This window comes from Lissotriton vulgaris, chromosome 3_1, assembly GCF_964263255.1.
Source record: "Lissotriton vulgaris chromosome 3_1, aLisVul1.2, whole genome shotgun sequence".
In the NCBI taxonomy this organism is placed as follows: domain Eukaryota; kingdom Metazoa; phylum Chordata; class Amphibia; order Caudata; family Salamandridae; genus Lissotriton; species Lissotriton vulgaris.
In genome coordinates, this window is record NC_141689.1 from 1,607,752,688 (window position 1) to 1,607,780,396 (window position 27,709).

General features: G+C 44.7%; 1 protein-coding gene across 3 annotated transcripts in view; it reads right to left on the bottom strand.

The window, feature by feature from the left end:
• Positions 1 to 27,709, bottom strand: part of SLC44A1 (solute carrier family 44 member 1) — a 576,430-nt gene that overhangs the window by 266,970 nt on the left and 281,751 nt on the right. For all 3 annotated transcript variants that reach the window (XM_086962088.1, XM_086962089.1, XM_086962087.1), the window contains exon 3: positions 6,277 to 6,419. In XM_086962088.1, coding sequence (XP_086818214.1) covers positions 6,277 to 6,419 — 143 coding nt within the window. The remainder of the gene's footprint in view (positions 1 to 6,276; positions 6,420 to 27,709) is intronic.

Here is a 27,709-nt window from a genome sequence, read left to right on the forward strand (position 1 = left end):
GTCAGGCAGTATCAAAGGAAAGACAGGCCACCAAACCATAGTTTAACAAAAAGTGAACTCCAAAATAAAAACAAGCATTTACAATGCAATGGTTTCGCCTTTTGAAAAGTTTGAGCTATTGGCATTGTAAATTACAACATTTGTATTTATGTGTTGGTTTTGAAAACAGATAAATAAATGACATTGTCATTTACAATGTCAATAGTTTAATCTCTGGCAAATGCCACACAAAAACACACAGACCCACACACACCAACAGAGCCCCCCACACACACACACACACACACCCAGAGCCACACCCACCCACCCACACACACACCCAGAGCCACACCCACCCACCCAGAGCCACACCCACCCACCCAGAGCCACACACACACACACAGAGCCACACACACACACACAGACCCACACACACACAGAGACCCCCCCCCACACACACAGAGACCCCCCCCCACACACACAGAGACCCCCACACACACACACACACAGAGACCCCCACACACACACAGAGACCCACACACACACACACAGAGGCCCCCCACACACACACACACAGAGGCCCCCCCACACACACACACAGACCCACACACAGAGCCACACACAGAGCCACACACACACCCAGAGCTACACACCCAGAGCCACCCATACACACACACACCCAGAGCCACATCCACCCACCCACACACACACCCAGAGCCACACCCACCCACCCACCCAGAGCCACACACACACACCCAGAGCCACACACACCCATCCAGAGACACACCCACCCACCCAGAGCCACACCCACCCACAGCCACACACACACACTCAGGAGAGCAAGCACAGCGAGGGGGCAGGAAAGCAAGCACAGCGAGGGGGCAGGGGAGCAAGCACAGCGAGGGGGCAGGGGAGCAAGCACAGCGAGGGGGCAGGTGAGCAAGCACAGCGAGGGGGCAGGGGAGCAAGCACAGCGAGGGGGCAGGGGAGCAAGCACAGCGAGGGGGCGGGGGAGCAAGCACAGCGAGGGGGCGGGGGAGCAAGCACAGCGAGGGGGCAGGGAAGCAAGCACAGCCAGGGGAAGGGGAACCAGGGGGCGGGGGAGCAAGCACAGCCAGGGGGCAGGGAAGCAAGCATGGGCAGGGAAGCAAGCACAGCCAGGGGTCAGGGAAGCAAGCACAGCCAGGGGGCAGGGAATCAAGCACAGCCATGTTTAAGTCCTTCTTTTTTTGTGAAAAGTCACATTTTCGGGATTTCCACATAACACGCATCCCTAAAAATTACATCTAAATTGCATTCGTTAACATAGTGGTTAGCCTGAAAACCTGGCAGGGATCCGGCCCTCCTGGAGTACCACTGAAATAAAAAAAATATAATCTTACATTACACATAAAACTATGCATGCTGCAAGTACGATTGAACAGAAAGGGGGCTTCATTGTGCAACCCGGTGACCATCGGCGGTGGAGTAATAAAAAAGAGTGTCATGGGCCCTGAGGCAAGTAGCAAAAGAGGCCCCGCCCTGCCCCCAGTTAGGTAGTGAAAGGCAGCACCGATGGGGAGAAGAGGGCTTCTCATGCCCCTAGGCCCCGGTGCCACTCCACTTGCTGCACTATAGATACCTAACCCTCTGCGCAAAAGTGCTGTTCACTTCCTAACATTAAATTTTTAAAAAACTAGCCTTATCGTCTAAATGATAACGAAATCTTTCTGCAATTTTCTTTACCATTCGACCTCTTTTTAGAAGTCTTTAAACCACTTCCCTTCGTCTTTCTCCAGCTCCAACCCCTCGCCCTCTTGCTGCCGTGACCTTTAATCCCGGAAACTGCTGCGTGCTGTAAACTGCAGCTGTAGCCAGTCCCCGGGATGAAGCCGCTCACACATCACCGCAGCAACAACCAGGCACGTGTCACTAAAACCCAACTCACGGACGAGTCGCCGCCCCCCAGTTCACTTCCAGGTCGCCCACCGGCGTCACCCCGTGACGCACACGCACCCACACCACTCACCGTGCCGCGTGGAGACGCTTGCCCAGGAACACCTCTGCCCCCACACGCCCACTCCGTGGACGAGCAGACACCGCAAAAACAAGACCCCCTCGCTGCAAGGAGTGACAGGGAACAAACGTGGCCATCGTCCACAGCAGACCTCGACTGTATCCTCGCCCACCATCACACGAGTCCAAAAAGCCTTTTACTTCAGTCCCTCCAAGTCATCCCTCGGCCTGAGGGCTGGCCTGTGCTGTGACGCACCTTTCCCGTTCCCAAACTGTGCTCTTCAACTAGAGAGGGTCATAGGACATCCTCGAACGACCCCCCCCCCTTCCTTCCATTAATCACCACCCACAGTGGAGTCGGTCACTGGGAAGGCCTCCTCACACCTCCCCCGACCCCACCGCTCCCATTTGACATCCTGGCCCTGCCCCTCTCCAGCCAGGCCGAATGCGAGCTGATAAGACTGGCTATGCAAACTTTGCGGGCATTAATGAGCAAACAGCAAATGGTGTCTTAACTGGGTGACTGTGGAAAACGTATGTAGGATTCGTTCCTGTACTAAAGCAGCATAAACACACACGATAAGTGAGGGTTCCAGTCCCTTCCCTTTACTGGACACAGTTTTATTAAATGTATCGATTTATTGGAAGAAGCTCTCCTCCTTGTAATGCGTAGAGATTTGGCCGAAACTTTCCCGCGAAAATGCGTGCGGATTCTGCCTACGTGGCCATTTCTCGTGTGGAACACATTCACCATGTCTTTCTCTTATCTCTTTCACTTTGCAAAATGTACCAGATTTAGCTGTTTGCGAAATGGAGAACACACGTGAGTCGGCTGCAAATGCTTGTTTCTCTTGGGATTTTGCTGGGGGGTTCACATCTGCGAGAAATATAGGAACAAGCAAATCCGCAACCTGTTTCGTTTTTGTAATTTACAAAAATAAGAATTTTCCAGACTTAGCTTTGCATATATATAAAAACAAGCAACGAAGAGTGAAAGGGGAGGGGAGGCGGGAGTGGGCACACGGGAAGGGGGGCGGAACGGACACACGGACAGCGGGAGGGGGGGGCGGGAAACAGAGCTCATGAGCCAAAGTACATAACAGCTCACATGACACGGCCGAACCGACAAAGGAAACAAAAAAAAGACATTATATAAAAAAAATGCTCCTTACCTGATCGCTTCATGGGAACTCAAATCTTGCAGCCAACTCCAACAACAGACACTTGTAAAAAGAAGAAAACAGGCCGACTCGAAAAAAAAAAATAACACACACCCACCGCCGCGATGACGATCAGAAGTGGGTGGAGAGCGAAAAAATCACGGGAACGCCCCCGAATCTGGTCCGGCCTTGACTGACACTTCCGGCTCCCAATGGCTAGCCTCCATTTATGGAGCTAGCCAATGGGAGCCGGGGGACGTTCCTGAAGCCCATATTATAAACAATAGATTTCGCCTGTGCCGAAAAGCTGCGCAGAGCGCAGCCTTCGGCAGGCGAAACCTAATGAGATGCACTTAATGGATGAGTTTGATGGGCACGGAGAAACTGGTAAAACCAATTCCAAAATAGGACAAGTATTTTAGAAATGTAGGTGCATAAAAACAATTCCTGTGTGAGCAAAGGTAAATCAGAAAATGAGTGGTGTGAGCAAAAAAGAAACCCAAAGATGGACTTTTGGTGGCCAGGTTTAAATTGTAGTGTGGAGGAAAAAGTAAGTAAGTTCCAGCCTAGCCTGAGTGTGAAGGAATAAGTCGCAATGTAATGCAAGGTATCCATGCGAGGTGGTTGAATTACCTGAGCGGCACAGCAGAACATTGTGCTAGACATTTCAGGACCACCCGAAGTTCTTGGAGCCCATGTCAAGCATACCTTAGTAGTGGTGGATCTGGTTTTCGCAACAGACAGAGGTGAAATTCGTTGGCCAGGTGAACTTAAAATAGATAATAAAGTCCCTTAAAGAGCTTGTTTATGACGGTTTGTCTCAGTAGTTGGTCATGGACAATGATGTCCAATTAATTTCAGAGGATGGAGTTTTTTATTTTTAAAGTATCACGGAATAAAAAGTGAGAATATCTGTATACTTTCAGTAGAGCACTGCTATGGCAGGAATGAATAGCTTTCAACATGAAACATGAAAGATGTGGTAGGCATATCACATAACACCTGGCGAGTGTTCTCCATTCAAGAGAAAGGGAGGCAGGAAATCAAGCACTGATCAAAAACAACTGAGTGGAGAAGAAAACTTGAACCAAGGGGTGTACAACATAGTTTTTCGGAGAAAGGAGGTGTTCAAACCTGGAGATGTGGACAGAACAAAGCTTGGAAAAACGAATTTAGGTGTTTTCACGGTTTTCTTGTTTACTTACAGTTTGTATGGATAGGTAGGTATGTTGTGGAATTATCAGATGGAAATAAGTGGTATAAGAGTAAAGTTGTGAATCTTCCAACATGGGGGAGCGAGGACTGGTAAGGAAAGATATAACATAATTGACTAATGAAGCAACGGAGAAGCGAGCTTTGCAACCTCCAAGATGGATGGAAAAGTATGATGCTGAAGTGCACTATTTTACCACCAACTGGGGAAACATAGTGGAATCGAGTGAAATATTGGTATAGGTTATTGCAATGATATACTCTATTTAAACAGCTGCCCATCTATTCATGTTGCTGCTGCAACCAAGATTATGCATGTTACAGAAGTGTTGTATATAGTTCTTAAGAGCTGTGCAATTATACATACAACTTGTATACAATTGTATAATCACATAAGTTATGTTTTGTATAAGGTAAGGAGGTGTGTGCGATTCTATAATGGAACTGTAACTGGGGTTCCAAGCTGAAGGGACTGTGGGAGCGACATCCACACTTGTGAGTTTCCAGCAGAACCCCATGTCATATGGTAAGTATATATGGTGAGACAATACATATTAATTGCCATCCCCGTGTACTGAGGGATCCTTCAGCATACCCTTGCAGCAAAAGCAAATCCCACAGATTCAGAGTTTATGGTTGGAAATGCCGTCCTCCTGCGTCCAATCTGGTCACAAACAGCACAACCAGTGTTTTGTAAACAAAAACAACAAGACTGAGGAAGTCTACGGGGGTCTTGTGCTTTCAGTTAGTGGGATATGATAAATTTAGGAAATGACTGAAATAGTTGATAAAGTAAATAAAATTACAACAAAAAAACTCACTGACCTAAAAAATGTAATCAAGGACAACATACCACTCTATATGCGCTGGTGAAGAAAATTAAGGGCGCTCATGATCTCTTGACCACACTTCAACATGGGCTGATTCGCAAAAGTATGTTACACTTTAGAGAACATTTACACTACTTTCAGTTTACATTAACTCCAAGTGTAAACTTAATACAAAAGTGTAAGATACATGTTTTCATCCCAAGAGTAATGCAACTGGCTTACTCTTGAACGGTGGTCGACATCCCTCCCTGAACCACTCTTACCCCACCTAATCCTATCACCTTTAGGATTAAGTCTGGCTCTTTTACCACCCATTCCACTGTGTCTTCCATATTAACGACTAAAGTCTATACTTCCACGTGTGGCGATTCAACAGTCGGGGAAGAGAACACCGCACATATAAGTATAGACCAAACCAACACTGCTTAGTACTACACAATATACTACAAAGTGCAGTTTGTGGATCAGGCCTTAATCTTTGAACAGTTCCATTCTTGGTCAAAAGGTGGTGATGTTCTAACATAGCGGGAACACAGGAAAGTGAAAAGTCTTCAATTAAGAACTCCACATTGTATTTCCCAGGCGTACCAACTTACCAGAGTGTAGGCTCCATACTTCTCAACTAAACATTTACTTGGCATTAAATCTAGAACTTGGTGGTGGGTTCTAAGGCCCACCACAGAACAAGAGAAATGTGGCTCAATGGTTGGAGCGGCAGACCCTGATGCAGAGGTCTGGCCCGGGACCAGGGTTCAATACCCGCCTCGGCGGGTCTTGGGCACAATTTCCTCGGACCTGATAATTCTCGCCTCAGTGCCTATTTTAATCATGGGTCCCACTCTGTAACTCTGGGCAATAGCTTGCTTAATCTCCACAACGGCCCAAACAGCGCTGGGATGCCTGGCTTCACCTTGAGGGTGCCCAGGAGTGGACATTTCACAGGGAAAAGCCAGGAAGGGTTCCACAGTGGTATGAGTACAGCGCCAGGATGCCCCGGAATGGGGCGGCAGTGCGCTTTACAAGTACAAATACATTTACATTTACAAGAGTGATGTATGTGCCTGGACAGAACAATGTACACCAGAATAAAGTCCACTCACTTGCGCGTGGTTTGGTCTAGGCCACTGTTGAAAACATGCTCTACTTTCGTATTTTTCTGACCACAGATATTTCCATAACTGTCATATCCGGATACCAGTCTTGAAGCTGCGCCAGTAGCTATTGAAAAGCCACATATGAACCCCTACCAAAAGAGAGGAAAAAAAAGAGTGTTAATGACATGAGATAAAAGCTTTTGTATAAACCACGGCACAAAATAAGAGTGCAAAAAGAAATGCAACACGGACAGTAACATTGATGTTTACAGGCCAACAGGAACACTTGTGTTATGCACGTGACAAGGGACTATAGACAGTTTTTGAAAGAGGAACAGATAGACCATGGAAAAGTAATTAAACATTCATGGTATACTTATGCAAAGCAGTGATTAAATCAGACTGGGTTCTGCAAGGGATATTTCTACATGGCAATGTCCTTTCCTTATGGGAGTGGTGTTTACCCTCCTGCTAATATGATTATTTGTCACCTACAACAGAAATTAGATTATCTGCCACCAATACACAATTGCTAGTTCAATTTAGGATTCGAGAGATAGAGAGAGAGAGAAGGATTTGAATTAGAGGTACAGCTGATGGGTTTTTGTGGATGGGTTAAGATTGCATTCCTATTTTCTAACCAACTGACACAAATCTGGTAAAAATAGAAGGCATCTCTGAAAGTGTAGCAATAACACATGGTATGAATCAGGGCTCCATATCAACACAAACTCTGACTAGCTCCTTAAAGGGCCAAGTTCAATACTGCAGGGGTCAGGAATGTCAACTTATTAATATGCAGATGAGACACAAATATATCTTAAACCTTTGTGCGTAAATTAAATGATCACTCCTTGAATCATTCTCATGAAACTACGATAACAATACCTAACTGACAATTTTTTTGATACTGAATCCTCTAAAAAACTGCATTTCTTCTCACTACCACCGAACATAAAAACAGTGTTGACCAAGCAATTATTGAACTCCAAGTGGAAGATATTTCTCCATCACTTTGCTCCACAGTAAGTCAATATGATGTACATTCAACCCCACTTTTATGCTCACCCCACTTATTAACAGATGAACTGCAATTGCCAAATTTTCCTTCATTCTGTAAAGAAGATCCAACACCTGCTATCTCCTGGCCAACTGAGGACAGGTGCTAAGGTCCTGATCATGTATCAAGTAGATTTTGGTAAGGCTGTTCTAGATGGTGTACCTCAATCCTCTTGTTCTCTTAAGATTAATTTGAACTCCACAGCAAGACTTGCATTGTCCACGAGGAAATACGGGTTTATTTCTTTCATTCCGTAGTATCTGCATTTGTTAAAATCAGATTTAAAACTTTCTGAATCAATTACAAAGCGATTCTTCGACAAAGCACCTTATTTAGGCAAGCTGCTTACAATACATAGAAGAACAATGTCTAGGGGGCAAGACCCACTATCTGGAACTACAAAGATTCAAAACAACTAATAATCAACTAGAACTTGCCTTTTCAACTAGAATTCTCCTTCAAGAATTGTTAGAACTTATCTTTTTAGCTTCACTTTAACTAACCGAATGTTTAGGACGCTTATTACCATTGTGAAACCATATAATGACTATGTTACTACTCCAATGTTCTTTGCTCCATGTAACATGCACCAGTGCCAAATGACATAGTGATAGCACTACTGTCGGCGTAACAACTTTTAACTCGGTTTCTCAAAGTATTGTGCTCCTGCTTCTTGCAAAACACACAAATGCCACGTATGACGCAGATGAGCTTAAGAAAATGATTAAAAAAATAAAACTTTATTGAAAAGTATAAGAAGAAGAACGTATAAAATAAAACTACTTCCTTAACACTCTAATGTGTAATAAGCAGCCACTGCTGTGTGGTTGAATGTAAACTTACAGCACTGTCTGAACTTTTGGTACACCTACATCACAAACAGAAGATGGCCCATAAGAGAAAAAGTCCTGTAGATGGGAACGGACTAGCTAGTGAACAAAAGCACTGATCATACTGATGCTGTACTACACGCACTGGCGGCTACAATGGTGTAGGACACACCTGCTAACTGCAGCAGCCAGTCTAACGGCCATGTCCCCCCACCTTTTTCCGGACATAAATAGTGTCTGTGAAGCCGAGGAAAGGTCAGTCTGACAGGCACTCTTTATCTTAAGGTCAGGCAGCCAGGTGCTCTACATGCGCTAAATGCACAAGCACCTGGCTGCCCGTGCTGAACTTTGCCGGTCTGAAGATGTCACAGCCCCTTGCAAAGCACCTTAATGCCCTCCTCCCCGTGACGAGTGGGAGATTCGACCTGGTTGAAGTTTTAAGTCCTGACGTGCCCAGGGCTGAGTGTCTATCAGTGACACCTCATCACATAGTGGCGTGGGGCTCAGCAACTTTCAATGACCTGACCCACTCCACTCTGTGACGCGGTAGGGACTGCCACCTTCGCTGATTGGCGGACCTAAGGTCAGCCAACAAGAGACGGCAGCAGTCCCAACACTCCTGGAATCTCCGAGGCTTCCCTCCAGAAACGCTGCAGAAGGTGTTATGTTTTTATTGAATATTTAGTGTGTACATGTGAGTGTGTGATGTCAGTGAGTGTGCGATTGGGTGTGAGTATGCATGAGTGCCCCCCCTGAAACCCCTAATCTCCAATTATCGACCTCCACTGCTGATTAAAATACTACTATTATTTAACAACAAGGGGTGGTGATGGACAGAGTTTCTGAATTAAGCAGAATACTCTCACCCAGTCAAGAGATTAGGGCTTGATCCAACACCGTTTTGTAGCTCACTGCACCATCCCAGCTCAGAACATGGCTATATGCAAATTAGTCTGTCCCTGGCCCAGTGCATCATGGGAACAGGGCAAACCAAACTACCAAGCCAATTCTTTCACTGGACGGAAACAAGCTTCCAGGGACCGGTTTCTGGCATTTCAGCCGTCGTCGGCCCGGCTTGCTTGAATCCTGATGGTGCAATGAGTAAGGGACTCACGTCTGAGTATACCCTTCCACGCTTATGGTGGACAAAATATTTAACAACAAGGGGTGGTGATGGACAGAGTTTCTGAATTAAGCAGAATACTCTCATCCAGTCAAGAGATCAGGGCTTGATCCAACACCGTTTTTTAGCTCACTGCACCATCCCAGCTCAGAACATGGCTATATGCAAATTAGTCTGTCCCTGGCCCAGTGCATCATGGGAACAGGGCAGACCAAACTACCAAGCCAATTCTTTCACTGGAGGGAAAGAAGCTTCCAGGGACCGGTTTCTGGCATTTCAGCCGTCGTCGGCCCGGCTTGCTTGACATTGTTCTACATTCTGTCCATCAACTGTGTTTTTTGCAATTTTCACCCCGAGTGTGCTGGGTATACTCAGACGTGAGTCCCAGGCTCTCCACACCACTGGAGTCAAGCTATCCAGGCTGAATGAAGGCTGATAGCCAGAAACCGGTCCTTGGATGCTTGATTCCGGTCTGGGAAAGACATGGCTTGGTAGTTCGGACTGGACTGTTCCCATGAGGCACAGGGTCAGAGCTGATTTGCATATAGCCAGTGTCTAACCCAGGGTGGTGTGGAGTGCAAAAAAACGATGGATTTAGGTCCAGATCCTTGTACTGGGGTGAATGTATGACATTGTTCTACATTCTGTCCATCAACTGTGTTTTTTGCAATTTTCACCCCAAGTGTGCTGGGTATACTCAGACGTGAGTCCCAGGCTCTCCACACCACTGGAGTCAAGCTATCCAGGCTGATGAAGGCTGATAGCCAGAAACCGGTCCTTGGATGCTTGATTGCGGTCTGGGAAAGACATGGCTTGGTAGTTCGGACTGGACTGTTCCCATGAGGCACAGGGTCAGAGCTGATTTGCATATAGCCAGTGTCTAACCCAGGGTGGTGTGGAGTGCAAAAAAACGATGGATTTAGGCCCAGATCCTTGTACTGGGGTGAATGTATGACATTGTTCTACATTCTGTCCATCAACTGTGTTTTTTGCAATTTTCACCCCGAGTGTGCTGGGTATACTCAGATGTGAGTCCCAGGCTCTCCACACCACTGGAGTCAAGCTATCCAGGCTGATAGCCAGAAACCGGTCCTTGGATGCTTGATTCCGGTCTGGGAAAGACATGGCTTGGTAGTTCGGACTGGACTGTTCCCATGAGGCACAGGGTCAGAGCTGATTTGCATATAGCCAGTGTCTAACCCAGGGTGGTGTGGAGTGCAAAAAAACCATGGATTTAGGCCCAGATCCTTGTACTGGGGTGAATGTATGACATTGTTCTACATTCTGTCCATCAACTGTGTTTTTTGCGATTAAAATACTACAGCATTCCTCCGTCAGTTTTGCAAATGCTACTCTGGCATTACTGTCAGTACACTCTGTGAAAGCACATGGGAAGAGGGTCGGGCGAAGGTATACACGCAGTATATGGCATAGTTTCATAAAGATTACAAAAACAATTGACTCCCCAAGACTTTATAGTAGAAAGAGCACGCATTCAAACTGCAACCCATACAAAACCAAACATATCAATAGTGCATTAATGAATAACTGATACAACAGTGGACATTGCAGTTTAATACTGATGTCTGGAACTCAAAGAAATAACCATTGTGGCACTACTTTAGAACCTGGGAAAAATGTGAAATCTATTTTTATATATCCTACTAACTTATGGGAGGTGTTTTTCCTTTTTATTTTTTATACATGAAAAAAGCTATTTTATTGTATAATTCTGTGCAAAACCTCATTTGCTCAACTACTGTAAATATTACAATTCATTACAGATTATCACAAATTTAAATACACATACAAATACAAGTTATATAGCACAAATACATAATGGGAAGAGTTAAAAATACACAATCATCACTCTTTGAAACTAGTATGTTGTCACTGTGCATTTCTGAATCAATATTTCATGTACACTTGTTCAGTGCAAGGCTAATTATGGGGAAAAATAATGGTCTATGCCTTTTGGTTACCTAGATTATTTTATCTACCTTCTTGAGGACTACAACTCTCGCTGATCTTCTGGTAATCAATGTGATGAACTTCTCACTGGATCCTTAATGTGTCATTTGGGCATTAAACTGTTCAGGGCTTGAGTTTCAAGTCGTGTGGGGAGAATTAGAAACACTGTTAAGTCTCTACCTAACTAGAGATGTCAAAAGTTCATATGGGCCAACAAATTTTAATTGGCCACAACTCCATTGTAGTACCAGTCAGACTGAATTGGTCCAAAGGGCAGATGTCATCCCAATTTCCACTTCAATATAAAACGGAATTATGAATGATGTTAACAAGTCTCTTCAGCTTGTAAGGAGTATTATATAGGATGCATCATGACAAGCCCCTCGAACGGCGTTATTCAAAAACCAATCTTCTGTATGCCCGCGTTGACTAAGCTTACTCAACACAATCCGGACAACTGCCCAGCCACCTACCTTCCTCATACCTCTGGAGCTGAAACTAGTTCTTGCTTTTAAGTTTCCTAGTTCACATGCTGCAGCCTGACTCAAACCACCACTGGCTTTCAACTGCAACTCAAATCTTTCTTTATATATGCAAGTTAATGCAAATTCTCGGCCTCCGTGACTCCCAGAGCACTCTTCCTTTCCAAAATGGTTGGCTAATTATAGTGTCATGCAGTTAGAGCGGCTGAAATCAATTAACATAGAACACAGCTATACAGTGAGGAAAGGTCAACTACGTCTCCATTGCTGGAATCAATTGTCACTCCGGATTGCTTTCAATGCTTTATTTAAAGTATTGTTTAAGGTGAAAATAGGGTCTAGGGGGACACTCAACTGTTCAAAGGGGCAGTTTAATGCGCAAAACAGTTTCTTTGTTCTTTGGGGAGAACATCCCTAACAAACTCGAATTCGATATTATAATCCCTAAAAATGATCAGTATTGGTTTCAATTAAGTATTTTTAAAAAGAATTTGGGGAGACAGCACTTGTGATTTTTGGCCGATGATGTGGCTAAACAGCCTTTAGAAATGAATAGTTTATTTTCCCGAGTAAAGATTATTTGTGGGGCAAAACTCTTAAAATCATAACTAATATTACAGAACCCTTTCGATGCTTACTGTGTAAAACTCGGTAACATGCTTAATGTAATGTAATGAGGTGCTTATATAGCGCTCTATCACCCGACGGGTATCCTGGCGCTTAAAAAAAGAGAGAGAGAGAGGGGTGTGTAAACCTTTCTAACATGTCAAAAAATATTTTTGTTATCCATTACTTAGTGTTGTCAAAACGAAACGGTTATGTTATTTGGTTTGTTCAGGGTACAACAGCCCCAACCATTGCTTAAGTATAACAGCTGTGTAACAGTGTTCATTAAGAGAAGGACTAGAAAGAATTACATTTTGAGAGGGGATGTGCAACTCCCCTGCATTACAATCTTCCTGTCCTTCGCCATTGTGGTCTCATGGTTACCGCATGGCTCCGGCAACAATTGTAGTCAGCCAGCCAGCTACTCAGAGATATCTATGTAGCCTGCACTTTGGCTCTGGGAAGGTCATTGGGAAGAGGACATTTCTCAGCAGCCCTCCACTCCTGAGTCGTCTGTGCAAAGGAAATAAGGGAGAGAAGGTTAGCCACACATCTGTAGAAGGAATCTGGTGCTCGGGTGCAGATCTAATCTCTGTCCATTCGCTACTCCCAGTAGCTTCCTGTGCCAAGACTGATTTTTATTCAAGTCTCTGGTTTGGGAGAAGCCCAAACATAGAACAGTTCTACCTTACAAGAAATGTGGACTAAGAAATAGGACAGGGAAAGCAACAGAGATTGATTTACCTTGGGGTGGTATCAGATTCCATCATAACACTTCCCTCTGGGCCCAGGGGGGGAGAGATGCAGGAGGAATGGGGCAAGGGGTAAGAATAGTGAAGGGGTGATAGTGTTTCATGAGGTCTTGGACACCGCTCTCGCCGCTGGCAGACACCTTGGTAAAAGGAGAGAGAGCACAGCAGCCACAACTCACTCTGGCGTTTTTGGGGCACAGAAGATCCTAAGACAATATGTTGCATTCACCCACACAATTTGTGCAGTGTTGCTGCTTTCAGAATGTTTACTGCTGTAGCGGGGTTTCCGTTCTCCCACAGAACTGTGCATAGAGATCTAGAACCTCAGTGAGTTAGGATGATCCAAAAACTCATCTCAGTGTCAGAAATCTCGTTACCTAGCTAGCTACAGTGTCTCATGGATCATTATGGAATGATCCATGTATTAGACAAACCAGAACATGATCTTTAGAATACCTCAGGAGTCGTGGAACACATGAACACTCTTTCGTTATATAATCATTTCAAACCAAAACTGAGAGTCAAAGAACACAAGTGCAAGTTTGAAATATTTATTATTCAATGCAAAGTTCTCAAACGCAGTATCTTGTATAATACCAAAATGCAGATTATAAAAATCAGAGTCAGCAGCATAGTCACTAATCCATAGTAAGCAAAAGGTGCTAGCATGTTATAATGCAATTTCTATAGAAATCTGTATCACCTATATTTCGCGCACCCTATCTAGCATATTATATTATATCTAAGAAGGTCTCATTCGGGTTTTAGCAGGGCGGCCCCATACCTCTCAATGTCAGTAGGAGCAGTTCACATCAACCGCTACCAGCTCTCTTCATGCGCAGCACCAAGTGTCTGCGTTCATTCCGTGTAACTCTATCTTAAACCCGCGTAGAGCCCAAAATGTTGGCATCAACATTATTTGTGTTATGTCTAATGTCTAATGTGGTGCGAGGATCAGACCTCCTAGCAACCTTGTGTTAGGTTAATCTTAGAGTGTGCAGCTCTCAGTGTGCAGACAGTTGTACCAAGTGTACCAGGCAAAGCTGATAGCATAGGAATAACATATTATTCTCAAATAAAGCAACTCGCCGCTTCTAGGGTGAAAGCTACAACAACAAGTACGTGTCGTGTGCAAAACTGAAGCCGAAGGCAAAACGGCTGTTTAAACATGTAATACACTCATGCTAACTTAACGCAATATATGTAATAAAGTATCCATATGACACCCCCCCATTGGTCCGAGCACCGCCAATCATAAGGGAAAAGGCAATACTAAATCAGATACAAAAATTGAAAGCAAAATTCAATAATCTTGAGCAAAAATAAGCTAAAATATGTATGAATGAATATGTATGAATGCCTACAGTGGCCTCAATTCTAAATAAAAAAAACACAAAAACCCTTGAATCAAAAGTCATCCGCCAGGTCTCAAAATTACGAATGTAGAACCAGGTCTCATCCTTTCAAATGTTTGTAAGAGAAAAACCAAGGCACTTATCCGATATCCAAAGTCATGTGCCACCTAGACGTTATCTCCAGCGACATCACGTGAGTGAACTCTCCATCAGCTGAACATAGTTCATCTCTCCAATTCAGCGAGGGGAAAGTCATATTTCACCACAAAGCATTCCTCCCAGGCATCTCACGATTGGAAAGTATATGCAAAGAAAGTTGCAACAGCCTCCAGTATGAAATCACTGCCATCATCCGAAAATAGTTCAGCCATCCAATTTAGCAATGTGAAAGAACATACGTGCTCCTCCAGCATCGGATCCTCCTGCAACGTCAGAGGACAACTCGGTGGGTTCACCAGATCGCTGTGTGTCAGAAAGGCATTCGCCGCTGCAGAGATCTCCCATTGGCCCAGAACTCCATTTATCGCTGCCAAGGCCATAACTCTCTCGCCAGAACAGATCAGCTCGTGAGCCACAACGGGACGCATTAGCTGATCAAAATCGACGTCAGGAGCAGTCCTCAAGCATAGGCACAAATCAATGGCCCAATCGAACTCGCAGTTTAGGCAGTGAAACACAGGTTGGACACACGTGAAGTCGGTGAACCGAAATGACAATCTATAGGCCGTGCTTAATGCTGCAAGCGGCAAAGTTCCATAGTAATTGAGCATCCGATTACGGCACAGTGTCAGGAGGCGTTGAACGGCGTCTTGTGCAGGATGGGCATCCATGTTTTATGAAGAAAAACACCAACAGAAAGCCTGCGGCCACAGCCAGCAATACAGGTATTCCACCAAACAAACTCCCAAAAATAGTGTGGAAAAACGTGGGAATGATACCAAAAACTTTTTCAAACGTAGTCACGAGGCCACTGCTTACTAGTTTAAAAAAATGTGCCAGCCCAGTCGTTGAAGAAGCATTAAAAATCTGGTGTACCAGCTCGCAGAAATGAAATGGCAAATCAGTGTTTAAAAGCGCCTGCACCTCTGTGCGGGTGTTAGCTATGTGAAGGACATAAGTTTCCCGGGCCGAACTCAGGGTCACTTGTTTTTGAGACAAAAGAGCCCTTATTCTGCTTAAACCATTGAATTTCGCTTCCAAGGTTGGGATCCGAGGCCAGATGGAGACATCTGAAGAGCCATGCGTGGGTGGGTATAGAACATTCTTGCAGCACACTACACGCTCTGATACAGTAACTATATAAGCCACACCAATTAATAAACCACAACATAATTCGTTGTTTAAAAGCAAATAACTACCATTAGCTAATAATGTAAATGTGGGCACTACTGCTGGAACTGGCGTGCCTTTTAAAACACATGCTAAATTTGGGCGGTCCTGATTACAAGAACCGTGTAACTGAATGTGTCTGCATATTAATGAATGGTCAGGTGACTGTGTGCATTCCTCACCATTAAGATTCACTTCTTTTCCATCTTTCAGACATCTGTATGTGTATGGTAATGACCATGCCTCATGTAGGAATGCATTCCCTAGTGGCTCATATCGTCCTATAGCAATATACCGCATACAGTTAGTAAATTTATATAAGGGAAATGGTAATGTAATTAAACCATGAATAAGCCACGTGGCAGTGGTGGTTTCAGCAACAGAAAAAGGTAAGGATTCTAGCTTCTCAATATGTAACATAGAAAACGATGCATCACGCATTGAAAGCATGCGCTGTTTATCAGTAAGATTAAAAGGGGCAAAAAGTGATGAAACGTTCAATGAGGTCCAGGGAACTCGACCAGCCTTAATTGTCTGTAGAGTCCAGGCAAACTGCATTACAGAACGTAATTGATTTTGACCATGGTATAACGTGGACACTTCATCATGTACAATATCAACAACAGAAGAAACAATATTATCCAATGTGTAAATTCTGGAAGAAAGCGTGTTAATACTATTATCGACCACTGCAAGCACTTTTTCTAAATTGGCTTGATCAATAGCCCTCAGGCGTTTAGCTGCTTCGACTCTTGAAAATTTCCAAATTTCATTGTAAATAGCATAAATAAAGCGTTTAGACCTACCCATAGTTGGGCCTTTTATAAAATCATTTAACTCTATGTTTTCATTCAACTGGGACAGATGCAGTTTAACTGCAGCTAAAGTGGAATGTTGTAACCAGTTCTGACACAATTTGCCTACTGAATAAGTTGTAACAGTGTGATCTTGGTCAAACCTGGGATCTGGCCTGATGCGTGTAAAACCCTCAGACAAACCCAAAAAACGACTTTGGCAAGAATCAGAGCTTCTTTGCCATAAAAGCCACCCATCCGGATCAAAACTGGAAATATTAAAGGAGGAATTCTGCAAAAGTGCTTGTACCTCACTTATGGACAATGTAGTGAAATTACTCCAACCTGAATATTCTTCCAAATCAGGGATAGTAGGGGTATTTAATTTTTTAGATGTAGCCAATCCAAAACATGTTGTTTGGGAAATAGTCGAATTTAAAAACAACATGTGATTTGGGATGAGACATGCACGATGCAAAGCCTCAGAGCCTTGTACCTGCCAATCTTTGGTACCCCAAACCGATTTAAGGTCAATAACATCCTTCCATAACTCATAGCCATCCACAGATAACCTTTCTAGAAAGGACTTTGAATACAACAATTTTGTGTCAGTCAGTCTAACTTTTGGCATTGATTTCTGTTTCACCTTGAAGTAAAAAGACTCAGGATTTGATTGATTAAAATCTGTAAAGTAAGAGTATTTTCCCAAAAAAGTACTTGAGCTCCCCTGTAAAGGAGCAGGGCAATGTTCCCACTGAGTGTAATTCACAGGAACCCGCCTGGAACTTGTCTTGTGCAAGAAATGATTTCCATAATGTTGGTAACAAAATAAATCACCATAATTGACAGAATCTAAATACAAATCCTCATCATCAAAGGCCGCATAATATTTCAAATCAGAGAACAATGCTTCTACTGCCTGAAGATCCCAATCATCAGAACGAATATTTTGCTTAATCACATCTCCCATGTTTACTCTAAGCACATTAGGAACATTAATAACTTCTGTGGGGCCATGTATCTGAAACCTAACCGCATCCCACACAATCCCATCAAGGACAGGCCAAGCAGTAATTTGTACTGAATGTAAGTCTCTCTTTAGTCTGTGTGCTGAATGCGAGGAGGAGTGAGGGGCCAATGTTCCATTAAGGTACCGAATTCCTGTTCTTTCTTTCACATAATGGCCATCAATCAGGCGGAAAAAATAAAACACAAAACCAATTGACATAAAAAGATAAAACGAAAATAGTATCAGCCAAACGTATGTCCAAGGCGGAATTAAAAAATGTTTTTTAAACAACGTGGCATATTTTGCAATAGTTGATGGTTTCTTTGAAAGTTCCGAAACAGAGTCAAAAGAGAATCTGGACTGGTTAGCCAAACGTGCATGTAAATCGGACATGGATAAATCAGCAGGATCTGCATAGGTCACCTCATCAATGTTAGTAACAGGAATAGTATTTAATAAAGGACTTGATATGGCAGGCATCTCGAGGGACACCTCCTGATCTGCACCGGATGTAATAGCCAGCACAGAGTGCCTCACCATGGAAGGACAGGATACAGCCGGTGTCATGCTATGAAGAATCGGCCACCCTGTGTGTCTTGACATTGTCAATAGAAATAAATCTGTTTTCTTTACGACCTGAAAGTGGTGGTAAAATGACTATTCTTGTGCCCTTCACTCCAAGGACCCGAACTGGCGCTCGATATGAGGGACCAAATTCCTTTTTGTTATCGATCTTCTCTCGAACCAGTTCTCCAACTTGGGGTAGCCAGCCAACTACCGGGATCTGCAACGCATCATCCGACGTGGAGGGCAAGTGTTCCTTTGCAAGACTGTCTCTGGTCTTTTGTAGATCCTGTAAAACATTGCAATGTTCATCTACGTCAAAGGCCGCGGCCTGGGCCTGGCAGTCTGCACCATCAAGGTCAGGGACGTACATCTTGATACCAAAGAGCATTTCGTATGGGGTCCGCCCACCCAGAGACCTTCTAGGGAGATTATTAAGCGCACGCTGCACGCCATAGAGGTGGGTCAGCCAGTTTCTACCAGTGCCTATAACTCGGGCTGTCAAAGATTGCTTTAAGTCGCGGTTCATTCTTTCTACCACAGAATTGCCCTCAGGCCTGTAGGGGCTTGAAAACTTCACCTGTACTCCCAACGAAACCATAGCATCCTTATACGCCTTAGAGGCGAAAGCCGGACCCTGGTCCGAATGGAAAGCACCACAAGCAAAGATTCCCACAAAGACACGCAAATCCTTAATGACAGTCCGTGAATCAGCGCTGCGATGCGGCCATAACCACACAAAGCGTGTGCATGAGTCAACTGCTACTAAGATGTATTTATACGCAGTATCAGAAGAGAAAGGACCGCAGTGATCCAAATAAACACAACCAAGCGGTTTATTAGAAATGTACAACTTTGTCTGAGGCGGACGCGCAGCAGTAGAAGGCTTAATCTGCTGACAAATGTCACACATAAGGACATAATCGCGCGTCTGTTTGTACAGTCCCCGCCACCAGAACCTCTGTTGTAGCTGTGATACAGTGGCTGAGACGCCCGCATGCGCAGACGCCACACCTTCATGAGCCGCTGTAATCAGAGAAGCTCTGCGATCCGAGTTGGGAATTAGACGCTCTCCAACTTCAGGAATTTTCACATAAGGAACCTTATCGGGACTTAAGTGGTATGTGTATTTCGAAGGGAACCCCGCAGGATATTTACCTCCCTTCGCCGTGGCAGCAACAGCCGCCAAGATGTCGTCATCTATTTTGCTCTTGGACCTCGTGACCGCTGCAACTAAGTATTTTGATACCGCAGACTTCGCTGCCTCATCAGCAAGCGAATTGCCAACAGCGTGGACTCCCACGCGCTGGTGGCCGAGAGTATGAATCACAAACACGAGCGGCAGCTTTTCTTTAAGTTCCGCCACTCGGACCCAGATCATTTTATGTTTTATTGTGCTACCTTTGGAATCACGAAAATCATTCTGAATCCAAAAGAACAAGTTCTCATTGTAAGACTGGACACAGTAGTAAGAATCACTTACGATTAAAGTTGTCACACTAGGATCTGCGTACTCCAATGCGAGCATAAGAGCACGGAGCTCTGCTAATTGTGCGGTGCAGTCTCCAAGTGTCTGCGTGTGCACGACACTGGACTTGAACTCATCGTTCACCATGGCACCGACCACAATGGCGCAAGCGGAAACGTAGGCATGTTTAGAGCCATGCGCAACCTGCGCCGAACCATCCGTGTAAATGATACAGTGGAAATCCTCCAACGGCCGCATTGCTAAAGGAGCAGGATGAACAAATTCATACTGCAAATACTCCTGTGACCGTAAAGCGGCGTCAAAAATAAACGTGACATCCTGAGATGTCAAGGATGTAGCCCACTGAATCCACCGAGGGTGCAAAGCTTTAGAATTCGGTACACTGGCTTTCGTGACCGCCTCCAATGCAGGACACGGGGTAACAACCAACATGCGCTTTCCCTGCGACAGGGCACGTTCTTTAAGAATTGCCATCTGCACAGCCGTTAACACTTTCTCCACAGTGGAAAAACGCAGTTCAGCCGAAGTGTACAAGTGTGACTTGTAAGCAATAGGTACAGTATCCCCCTCATTAAAAGTCAGGTACGTGAAACCCACCGTCCCAGGGATAATTCTTATCACCAGGTTGGTTTGGTTATCACGGGTCTGTAAGTAGTCAGAAGTGAGCAAATCAGCCTGCAAAGACTGCAGAATGGCTGAATGCTCAGGCAGCCAGCATGATTTGGAAAAAGATGGTTGTACCAAAGCATATAAAGGCTTGATACGCTGGGCATATTCCGGAATGTATGTCCTCCCGAAATTTAAAAAACCCAGTAAAGACTGTAATTTTTTCAGCGTTGTCGGAGAGCGCAACTGCGCGCACTTTTCCAGGAAGTGAGGAGCTAATCCCTTTCCTTCATGGTTAAGTTCATAACCTAGAAACAACACTGTGTACTCCGCAATGTGTGACTTTGCAAAGTTAAACTTGTAACCCATGTCTGCAAAGTTACAAATTATGCTGTTTACTCGACACAGATGCACCCAAAGCTCGTCGTCTGTGAGATAAATGTCATCCACATACGAACATGCAACTGGATCGAAACTCTCCAAAAGAGAGACAATGCGGGCGGAAAACACTCCAGGACTATTTTTATATCCCATTGGGAGTCGTTTAAACATTTTTTGTACGCCGCCGCATGTAAAACTGGTCCATTGGGAACTGAGACCATCTAATCTATGTGCATAAAAACCATTGGAAATGTCAAGCGTGGTTTTGAACCGTTTACGCTCAAGACTATTCACTAGGGCAGAGCCGTGAGTATTCTGTACTGCACAGTTACGGCAATGCGAGTTCAAATGCCGGTAATCCAAAACCAGACGATATGAGCCGTCCGGCTTGTTAACAGTAAAAAGGGGATTATTCATTGGTGACACACATGTTTCAATTACACCTTGATATTCCAATTGTTCAAGGATAGCCGCGACCGAAGCTTTAGCTTCACGCCGTATGGGGTACTGGGGTTGTGGCTGAGGCTGTGACCGTAAAGGAATCTCATGGCTAGGGGACAATTTATCCCAGCCACACTGATTTCGGTACACAGCCGGCGCAAGCGCCAGAGCCCACTCTTCTGCAAAATGCAGCGCTTCCACTCTCGGTACAGTGTGCGCGAAACTGGGGAGGATTACCTCCTCCCCTCGCGGAGCTGCGAGAACAAAAGGTGGGGGCCAGTCAGCCTCCGAAAGCAAAATGTCATACGTATCTGAAAGGTTTTCCCAGAATACCCCTTTTACAGTTCGCTGCATGTCACCTTCAATTAACAGGACAATTTCAAAAAGTCTTTCAGGGGGAGCAACATGTGTATCAGCTGTTTCGATTACAACATAAGTGTCAGTCGCTGTCACCTTCAACAGTGGACGGAGGGCCTCTCTCACTATGGTAATCTCCGCCGCGCTGTCCAGCAAGGTCAGAGCCCACGTCAGATTCCGAAGCCGCGTTCTCACTATCTGGGGCATATCGATGCGCCGTTAAGGCAGCGACTTTCTTCTTGGCAAACTGCGGTCTCTTTGGCGTAGAGTCGTCCCGCTTGTCCCCTTCACTTCGCGTGCGGGGCTGGCCACGTCCTTGCTGACCACCCCTGCCCCTGCCGCCCCCTCCACCACCGGTTGACGGAGCCGATGAGTCCTGAAAGGAACGAGGAGAGCGTTGGTCAGTTGCCTGATATCTGTCAGGCGATTTAATCGTAGCGCGATCGCGCAATTCATAAACTCGCTCAGACTGCGCAGGTTGCGAAGGTGCCGGACTAGAGACCTGTGTCTGTTGTTGCTGTTGCTTACCCCTATTCTGCTTTTTTGGCCAAGTTTGTTTTTTGGACTTGGGCTGTCCACCTGTTTCCGAAGACTGCCCCTGGGGTTGCTTTTTTTCTTTGTCAAGAAAAACCTTCGCACCCCTTGAATTGCGGCCAACCGTTTTATAAGCCGCCACAATAATTTTTGCCAGCTGACGGGGTTTCTCGGCATCGGGTACTAACGCCAGACCATTGGCCACCTGAAAGTTCATTGCATCCCCTTTTACATTGGCAAGGATAATACCGCAAACTGTCTCAAATGAACCGTTCAGGCGCATACCCAACTCAACCGCCGACTCAGGTCCGTGATCATCCTGAACACGCTTGAGGATCGCAGACAGGTTCGAAACTGACGGTGTGCCAAAGCACCTCGAGTAAACCGCTGCAAAAGTCTTACCCCATGTCTCACAGTCAGCAAGGTCCGGGGCTATTTCCTTCGGTAAACTAAGCGTAAGAATCCGGTGTTTTTCACTCGGAGTCGTATTAGGAAACACAGCCTCTAACTGGTCGAATTTCTCGGCAAGCCAGTAAGGAAATTCATCCGTACTATCTGGCTTTCTGCCCATAACGGAATTCACCAAGACAGGACTGATTTTCAAACCAGCCTGTTCTGCTCGAAGCTGCGCACCTGCGGGGGCTGCGCCTTGAACATTACGACTAATGTAATGAACAAGCGCTCTAATCACTCCAACCGAGACCTCATGAAGACGCCTCAGGTCGGCTACGTTACACGTGGCGCGATTAGGATGAGGAGTAAATCCACCCAATGCGGGCCAATTTGTGCCCGGAATGGATAAAGGACCTAACCTCGGAGCGGTTAAAGAATGGGGTAGGGCGCCACCAAACCAAACTCCGTGCTGCCAAGCGTCAATAGGTACTTCCAGTGCCCTGTACGGAGCATAAGCCGCCGGTACAGCCGAGGCAGTGTATGAATGGTAGACACCTGAATTAGCGTCCAAAGCCGGAAACGTTACCCAGGAATAAAACAATTCGTACGGGTACGCATGTTCCGCACTCACCACTAGAACCACAGCCAAGCCTTCCGCGGGTACATTATAACCCCGCAAGTGGTCGCGAACCGCGACGCGGCTATGCTGCGCTATGTCCACGGCCATAGTAGCACAGGAAGTAAAAAAAAGACAAAGAACACTTTGTAGCACAACTGGGTAGTAATTCAAAGAAACCGTTTTCAGAAGAATTCAAGCTTGAAAAGACCTATCTCAAAAATAGGTAGGTTTTCCGACACCACCGTTTACCGGAAACGGGAATGAAGGTGTCAAGGTATGAATGATATACTACTCGAGTGTCATGAAATACGGCCAACCAATCCGTTGGGCGCCATGTAGCGGGGTTTCCGTTCTCCCACAGAACTGTGCATAGAGATCTAGAACCTCAGTGAGTTAGGATGATCCAAAAACTCATCTCAGTGTCAGAAATCTCGTTACCTAGCTAGCTACAGTGTCTCATGGATCATTATGGAATGATCCATGTATTAGACAAACCAGAACATGATCTTTAGAATACCTCAGGAGTCGTGGAACACATGAACACTCTTTCGTTATATAATCATTTCAAACCAAAACTGAGAGTCAAAGAACACAAGTGCAAGTTTGAAATATTTATTATTCAATGCAAAGTTCTCAAACGCAGTATCTTGTATAATACCAAAATGCAGATTATAAAAATCAGAGTCAGCAGCATAGTCACTAATCCATAGTAAGCAAAAGGTGCTAGCATGTTATAATGCAATTTCTATAGAAATCTGTATCACCTATATTTCGCGCACCCTATCTAGCATATTATATTATATCTAAGAAGGTCTCATTCGGGTTTTAGCAGGGCGGCCCCATACCTCTCAATGTCAGTAGGAGCAGTTCACATCAACCGCTACCAGCTCTCTTCATGCGCAGCACCAAGTGTCTGCGTTCATTCCGTGTAACTCTATCTTAAACCCGCGTAGAGCCCAAAATGTTGGCATCAACATTATTTGTGTTATGTCTAATGTCTAATGTGGTGCGAGGATCAGACCTCCTAGCAACCTTGTGTTAGGTTAATCTTAGAGTGTGCAGCTCTCAGTGTGCAGACAGTTGTACCAAGTGTACCAGGCAAAGCTGATAGCATAGGAATAACATATTATTCTCAAATAAAGCAACTCGCCGCTTCTAGGGTGAAAGCTACAACAACAAGTACGTGTAGTGTGCAAAACTGAAGCCGAAGGCAAAACGGCTGTTTAAACATGTAATACACTCATGCTAACTTAACGCAATATATGTAATGAAGTATCCATATGACACTGCTTTTCCATATTCCTTAGAGTTCTGTTTGCTACACGGATTCCACTAGTCCATCTATCCATCATCATCCCTTACACCACATGTTCTCAGTCCTTCAGGAAGCCCCCTTTCCCCACAGCAGGACCCAAATTGCTGTGTCCTCTTCAGCAACCACAGTGCCGCTGTTCATCTAAGGTATTTGCCATTACACAGGGGAATCTTTCCTCGGCCTCTACGGACACCATCCTCTTCCAAAACAGTCCAGTTACATGCCACCAATCCTAGACTATTGTACCAAAGTGCATTCTAAAACAGGGCTTAGGTTACTGGGCTGGGACATTTTTGTTTATATTCTAGGTTACCAAGCGTTTGAGCGGTACCGGACTGATCATGGTATTGTACCATTTCACATATCACAGGTGCCATGCAAGGTTCATATGACAATCTCTTGGCCAAAAATATGTTCAGAGCCAAGAGGTGAGTGGGGCTTACCTCACAAACATCCATCAAGAAAAGAACTCCTGTAGAGCCACCCCCTTTTCTTAGAGGCACTCATCTTCCCTGTTCCAATATAGCCTAATCTATCTTGACTCATGCTACCATTCACTTCCCTGGGCCAATGAGCCTCTGTGAAACACTTGTGAGGTAGAATGCATGTTCCACACAGAGGAAAAGAGGTGGGCAGGCTGGACAGGTAAGAGGACAAAATGGTACAAAAACATGATTGGACAGTAATGACAAGGGGACAAGGGGAGGTGCGTGGTTTTAAATGGTCAAGAAGTCAGAGCCAGGGATGGACAGTCAAATGGCAGGGTTGGGAAGGATGTAGAATTGACAACTGGAATGAAGTGTGAGGGGAAAGGCAGGACTTAAATATGACCAAGAGATCAGGGCAGGAAGCGGCCAGCAAGCAAGAGATGGTGGGGCAAACCTGACATTTGGTAAGGAAGGTTGGGATCACACAGGTCTGACAAGTGATGTAGAGCAAGGAGTGACTAGGCAAAGTGGACACTGGGACAGAAGAGAAGAAGAGGTAGATTCATAGCCATATCCCACAGCTGGGAACTCTTTTTGCACCACAAGAAGAGACTGTGAAAAACTACTTATAAAGGAGTTTTAGCGGAGGTGAAAACATTTAATGAAAGCAAGACTACAAAAAGCACCACCGTGTTTACAACTGATGAAACGACATGGCATGCCCGATAGGATGCAAGACGATTTACTCGCACCAGGACTTGGCAGGAGGAAAGATATCTGAATATGGAGCAACATTTTCTAGTTTCTATCACATAATTAATGAGAAAGCTCCATTTATTATTTGGAATATCCCTACAGAAAAAGCGGAAAGAAGCAGAACTTTATAAATTATGCATGTCTTAATGAAAAAACAACAACCCAAGTCAGGCACGATTCCGCTGGGACTTCTTATGCAGAAGAGAGGGAACTAGGCCAACTGTGTGCATGCGCCAATCCAGGAATTAATGACTGCAACTGGGATTCCAGGACACTTGGGTTCCCCCTTTGCAGGAGAATACGCTATTTGAAGAAATGTGCATATGCATTAACCCAAGTATGATGGTTGCAGCTATTAGTGTGAAGTCTCATTTTTTTAATCATACCTTCCTTATCATGCAATGAAACCGTTTTCCTAAGGCTGAGGTAGCGGGAATGAAAGGTGCTGATACGTTAAGTAGATGCTGTGAGTTTGGAATGGTGGGATAGCCTCGGTAATAGGATTTTAAACCCTATTTCCTTCTGGTTCTGTGATTTTCATCTTGTGTGGCGTTGTGATTGGTACTTGCGACATTCATTAATGCAGATTCGTTTGGGGGTGTACAGATAAGCAAGAGACAAGGGTGTGCGACTGGAAACAGGTTTTATTTCTGGATTATGAAAAGGTATGTAAGTGGCAAACTTCAGAAATGGAGTATAGTTGCGGTCTGTAAATAGGTAATCCGCTGTTTTGTGTTAACTATTTTTATTATTCTATAAAAAAACAGAACAAAACACAAAATTCAGCAGGCAGTGGGAGCCACAGCATTTGAGAAAACAGGTGAGAGAGTGTAGCTTAGTGTGTTAGAGCCATAGCAAAGATCAAGCTAGCATTGGTAATGCATCGTTTTCGCCTAAGTAATGAAGAAAGTGCAGTTTTCAGCAATCATGTCTGGGAGAAGGGAAGAGCTCCCTGACAGAAAACATGGGAGTGGAGAGTTTGTGGCGCAGCGGCCAGAGCTGCTGACTCGAGAGCTGGGGATCCTGGGTCAAGTCTGGGCGGCGCAACATCCTGTGATTCTATGTAAATCACTTAATCTCTCTGGGTGAAAGATTGTTATATAAATATGATGCAATAGTAAAAGGCAAAACTTTTATGAAAATATAGTTCCACCAAAGCAGATGTTAACAGTACTTCGGCAGCGGGAATTGATCAGAGAAGCAGAGGAGGAACAAGCATTGATAAAAGGAAAATATGCTACAGCAAATAGAAATGAAAGTGTCATGCAAAGGAACCAATAAAAGGCCAGGAAAGAGCGGAGGTGAGATGGAAGTCCCTTTTAAGTTTATAATAAAAACTGAAATAGTATGCATATTGCAAGAACAACAAACATATTTAATCACATTGTTGCAAGGTGTCATTGGTCTACCGCCCCTCCCACCAAAATATGATTATCACACATCCTGCCTTGTTAGCCCAGTGTTGCATGTAGCTAGCCAGCCTGTTGTCGGTTCTCACCCTAGCAGTCTCAGACACAAGCAACAGCCAGTGTAATTACAGCAGCACGCGCCATAGGACGGACTAGTGTTCTGTAGCCAATTTATAGATAGGCTCCCTTTGGTGAGCAGCAGGAAGGGAGCCACAAATCTACAGCATACCTTTATCTTTTTAGGTTTCAGATAAAAAACCCAGAACGCACTGTTTCAGTGAGAAACCCATCAAATCCTCCACAGTAATCCTTAACTGGGTTACCACACTTTTCAAACATATAGCTACCATCTTGCTCTACCAAATAATATGCAAAAAAACAGCTCCCCCCCAACTTGACATTTTGGCCAATTATCCATGCGAGATGTGTAACATTTATATAGGGACGTAGAAGCGAGATAGGCATTGCAGGAAAACAAACTGGGGGGGGGGGTGCAGTTTGTCACAGAAGGAACGTCCTCAAATGGGGACATTTGCACTAGTCACTGCTAGTTGTACACAACACAACTGTAAGTATTTGCGAGTTGAGCATAGTGCATTTTTTTGAGTAGAAAGTGTTCTTACTTTACAAGCACTTATACAAAATCACAGAAAAGTATACACTAGGTAAACAAAGCAAAAAAAATAATGAGCAATTCTATCAATATCACAAACAACAGCACGAGCGATGGGTGCCGATTGGACTCTGGAGGAGAAATTGGGCAACCTGTAGCCTAATTTTATAAAAATCAAAACCCATCTGGTCATACTAAGCTACTAAACATTCTTAACTTTATT